This window comes from Vigna angularis, chromosome 2 (assembly GCF_016808095.1).
Source record: "Vigna angularis cultivar LongXiaoDou No.4 chromosome 2, ASM1680809v1, whole genome shotgun sequence".
Lineage (NCBI taxonomy): Eukaryota > Viridiplantae > Streptophyta > Magnoliopsida > Fabales > Fabaceae > Vigna > Vigna angularis.
Window position 1 is genome coordinate 31,564,746 of NC_068971.1, and position 3,754 is coordinate 31,568,499.

General features: G+C 32.9%; 1 protein-coding gene across 1 annotated transcript; it reads left to right on the top strand.

The window, feature by feature from the left end:
- The first annotated feature begins 597 nt into the window (after positions 1-597).
- On the top strand, positions 598-2,873 carry LOC108328346 (probable WRKY transcription factor 75). Its single transcript, XM_017562205.2, has 2 exons — positions 598-1,153; positions 2,343-2,873. Exons 1-2 carry the CDS (start codon positions 753-755, stop codon positions 2,518-2,520), a joined length of 579 nt encoding a protein of 192 aa, XP_017417694.1. The 5' UTR covers positions 598-752; the 3' UTR covers positions 2,521-2,873.
- Positions 2,874-3,754: the final 881 nt, after the last annotated feature.

Genomic DNA, 3,754 nt, shown 5'->3' on the forward strand with positions numbered 1-3,754 from the left:
TAGCTTTGTGCAAGATTGGTAATTGAATATATTGTTTGGGGTGTTATTAAGTCTAAAATCACAGGTGAAAAAAAAATCAGGGTTTGAAAATGACGGAGTGATCAAAGTTACTGTTTATCCTTAATTTTTGAATTGAGAAACAGTAAATAGTAATTTTGTATTTTATATTGAATTTTCAAAGGTAGATTTGCAATTGCTATGTTTCTGAAATCCGAAATACATAAGAAACAAAGAAACAATAATACTGTAGTGTCTTTATCCTACCGATGGAGCCGCCTCACAATTCCACCTTAGACTTCTCCCTCTTCTTATTACAATAAATAAAACTCAATTTTCACGACACACACTTGAAGAATTTTCGTGCCGTTTACGACACCATGCTCACTACTATACTGTATGTATGCATGTCTGTATATGCAGTATGTCATCATGCATATACAGACACGCATAATATATATATATATATATATATATATATATATATATATATATATATAATATAAATATATATGTTTTTCATTGGACTTTCTATTCTCTTTCCTTGATGACGATATTCGGGTGGGTGCATGTATGTATCGATGATATTAGCCACGTTAACATTAAGCGCCGCCCCAACCATTTATATTTGTTGAAATCTTTTTACCACACACACTTTTCTTTTTCCAAACCCTCTTCCCTCACTACCAACAACTTCTTTTCTCTCTCTACCGATATATATAGTAAGAAGGAAAATTGAGGTTGGGTTGGTTTCGATGGAGAATTATAGCATGTTGTTTCCTTGTTCCAATTCTTCCAGCTACCCCATTTCAAAGAGTGGCGTGGGAACCTCTCAGCATGGTTTTGGTGGTCAAAGCTCCAATGCATTCCTAGGTCTAAGGCCTAGTAATGAGAGTAGTGGTAGTGATCATGAAAACAAAGGAGAAGGTGGTAGAGATGCTGCCATGTTAATGTCTCAGATCACTGGTGGCATTAATGTGAGTGATGAGTTAGGTGGTTTGGGAAATGGTAACAGTAATGGCAAAAAGAAAGGGGAGAAAAAGGTTCGAAAGCCTAGATATGCTTTCCAAACCAGGAGCCAGGTTGATATTCTTGATGATGGGTATCGGTGGAGGAAGTATGGCCAAAAAGCTGTCAAAAACAACAAGTTTCCGAGGTTAGTTTCTGCTTTCTTCGTTTCATGTTGTTGTTGTTCCTGTTATTGTTTTTCTCTGGTTTAGTTTTGTTTGATTTCTCTCCCTTTTTCTTCTCGTTCTTCATCGTGTTATGTTCTCCTTTGTGGCAGTGACGCCTGCTAAGTTTGACTGAGGAAATACGTGTGTAATTGTACAAACATGACAAGACCCCACCATGTTTCTTATTGGTTTGAACATTGAATTAAGAAGAATGAAAAAAAAAAAAAAAAAAACGAGGTTCTTGCTGAGTTCACACTAGGCGATAATAAATCGAAAACACTGTTCTAGCTAGCAGTCTTGGTACAGCTTTTGTTATTGGGATCGTCTGTTTAGGATCTGTGTTTGTAAAGGAGAAGTTAAAAAGTATTTATGGCTTCATCCTTTCTTCATCTTTGCTGAGTTTTTCTTCTTCTTCATTCCTGTACCATTTTCTGAGTTTTTCTTCTTCATTCGTGTACCATTTTCTCTAGCTTGTCTTATCTTGGGTCAAATCAAAAGAGAATAGAAGAACGAAACCTGTTTGTGCACCTGCGTGCACGCAATATGTATATATACTGCATATATAATTTAATCTTTATATCTAGAAAATTGGAAGATAGATTATGCTTGTAAATTATATTGTATGACAAATAGAGATAAAAATAAACTAAAAATGGCAACAATATTAGAGAAAATCATGCCGTAATAACTCATATAAATCTAATTAAAAGGGTTCATACGAGATAGCTGGATTTATGAATATGATAGCTTTTGCTGGAAATCATTGTCCTTTTCTAAAAGTAAGTCAGTCCAAACTGTAGGAAACGATGAAGAAACCCATAAACTTTCTGCATATGCAGAATATCGAGACATGATCTCGTGTCATATCTGATTTTTCTTTAACATTAGAATAGCTTGTTTAAAGCGCAGACATTTTTTCATTATTGCTTACTTTTCTCACATTAAAAACTGTAACTGAATGATGCCATTATATATATACATATATATTTCGGGGTACAATATGTAACTCACACGACCCTGTTGGTTATTTAATGTCAAAAAACAAGTGTTGAACATGAAACTATGCAAATGATTTGTTACATGATCCAATAAAAAGAATCTCTTTGTTCTACAAATGTTACGTATATGAATATATAGTGCAATACATGAAGCAGTTAAACAAATGTGCAGGAGTTACTACAGGTGCACGCATCAAGGGTGCAATGTGAAGAAGCAAGTCCAACGCCTAACCAAAGACGAAGGGGTAGTGGTGACTACTTATGAAGGAGTCCACACTCATCCAATTGAGAAGACAACAGATAACTTTGAACACATTTTGAGTCAGATGCAAATATACACTCCCTTTTGAAGCTTCTTTTCCACCACCACTGGCAGATTTATGTCTTCTTCTGCCAATTACGTCGTCAATGGGAACTGTTATAGTACTTTAGTTCCCCTTTTGATACAAAAATAAGATTATTGTCCATACAACTATCATCTAGTTTGCTTAAACTCTTCTTAGACAATCTTCTTTCTTTCTTTCTTTACATTTTTTTTTTCTCAAATTGGGTGTTCTGGTTCAAAGTTTTATCATGACAGTACAACTAGGTTATGTAAATTCAGCTCTCAGTCCAGCAGCTGAAAATATATACAGGCGAATATCCTTTATTCCTTTAATTGGTGGTTATTTGGAATACAAACTAGTAGAAATATTAACTCTGATTTTTGTGCATTGAGGAGGATAATTGATGTCAAACTGTAAGGAACTAACTATTTTTTCTAATAAAACTTGTTCTGAAGGAGCTGCATCTTCAGTAACAGTGAAAGAAGTTTTGTAACATCAATGTATATTCTTGGACACGCTTAAGCCTTTATGCTTAATTTTCAACATTATCGACAGCACTACATGTGTAGTAGCCTACAAAGCCTTTTACAAAAGTTTCTGGCAAAACTTTTCGTGATTCTCCAACAGTTATACATGTTTTCTTTCTATGCCATTTCAACAATAGCAAACCAAATACATACACACGCGCATACACACACATATATATATATATATATATATATGGTAAAAATAAATGTGAAGTAGAATAGTTATATAATGATATAATTTTTTTGTATAAATAAACGGGCTAATAAGAACTGTTAATTTAACCGTGAGTTTTGAAAATAAACTATTTAATTAAAAGTTATAAAGTATGTCGTCATAGGTACATGTTATTTGATTTTATATATAGTTTTACAATTATTGAGAATGATGATAATCTTTTTTAGTCATGCTTGCAAAAACTGAAACTGATGGTCTCATTTCTTCATCGTCTACTTTTGTATGTGAATTCTTATTCAAAATTTTGTAAATGATTTTCCTTTCAGAAAATTATGTTACGACTTCGCCATGTCATTTTGTTGTTCTAGTTATATATATTTTTATATTGAAGTGATCGTTAAAAAAATATAACTGTATACATTTATCAAGTGAAAATTTTTACTTTTCTTTTATTATGTATTTAGAAAATTCAGTTGTGAGATGACTTCTGATTAAGTTACTTTTTATATAGAAGATATCATTTATAGCGTAGCATGCAGAAGTTGTCTAGTGGCAT

What these genes read in the sequence shown, in the direction of transcription:
- LOC108328346 (XM_017562205.2), top strand. Translation starts at nt 753, where the DNA reads ATGGAGAATTATAGCATGTTGTTTCCTTGTTCCAATTCTTCCAGCTAC. An exon ending in AAAAACAACAAGTTTCCGAG is followed by an intron (nt 1,154 to 2,342) that starts GTTAGTTTCTGC and finishes ACAAATGTGCAG; the next exon opens with GAGTTACTACAGGTGCACGC.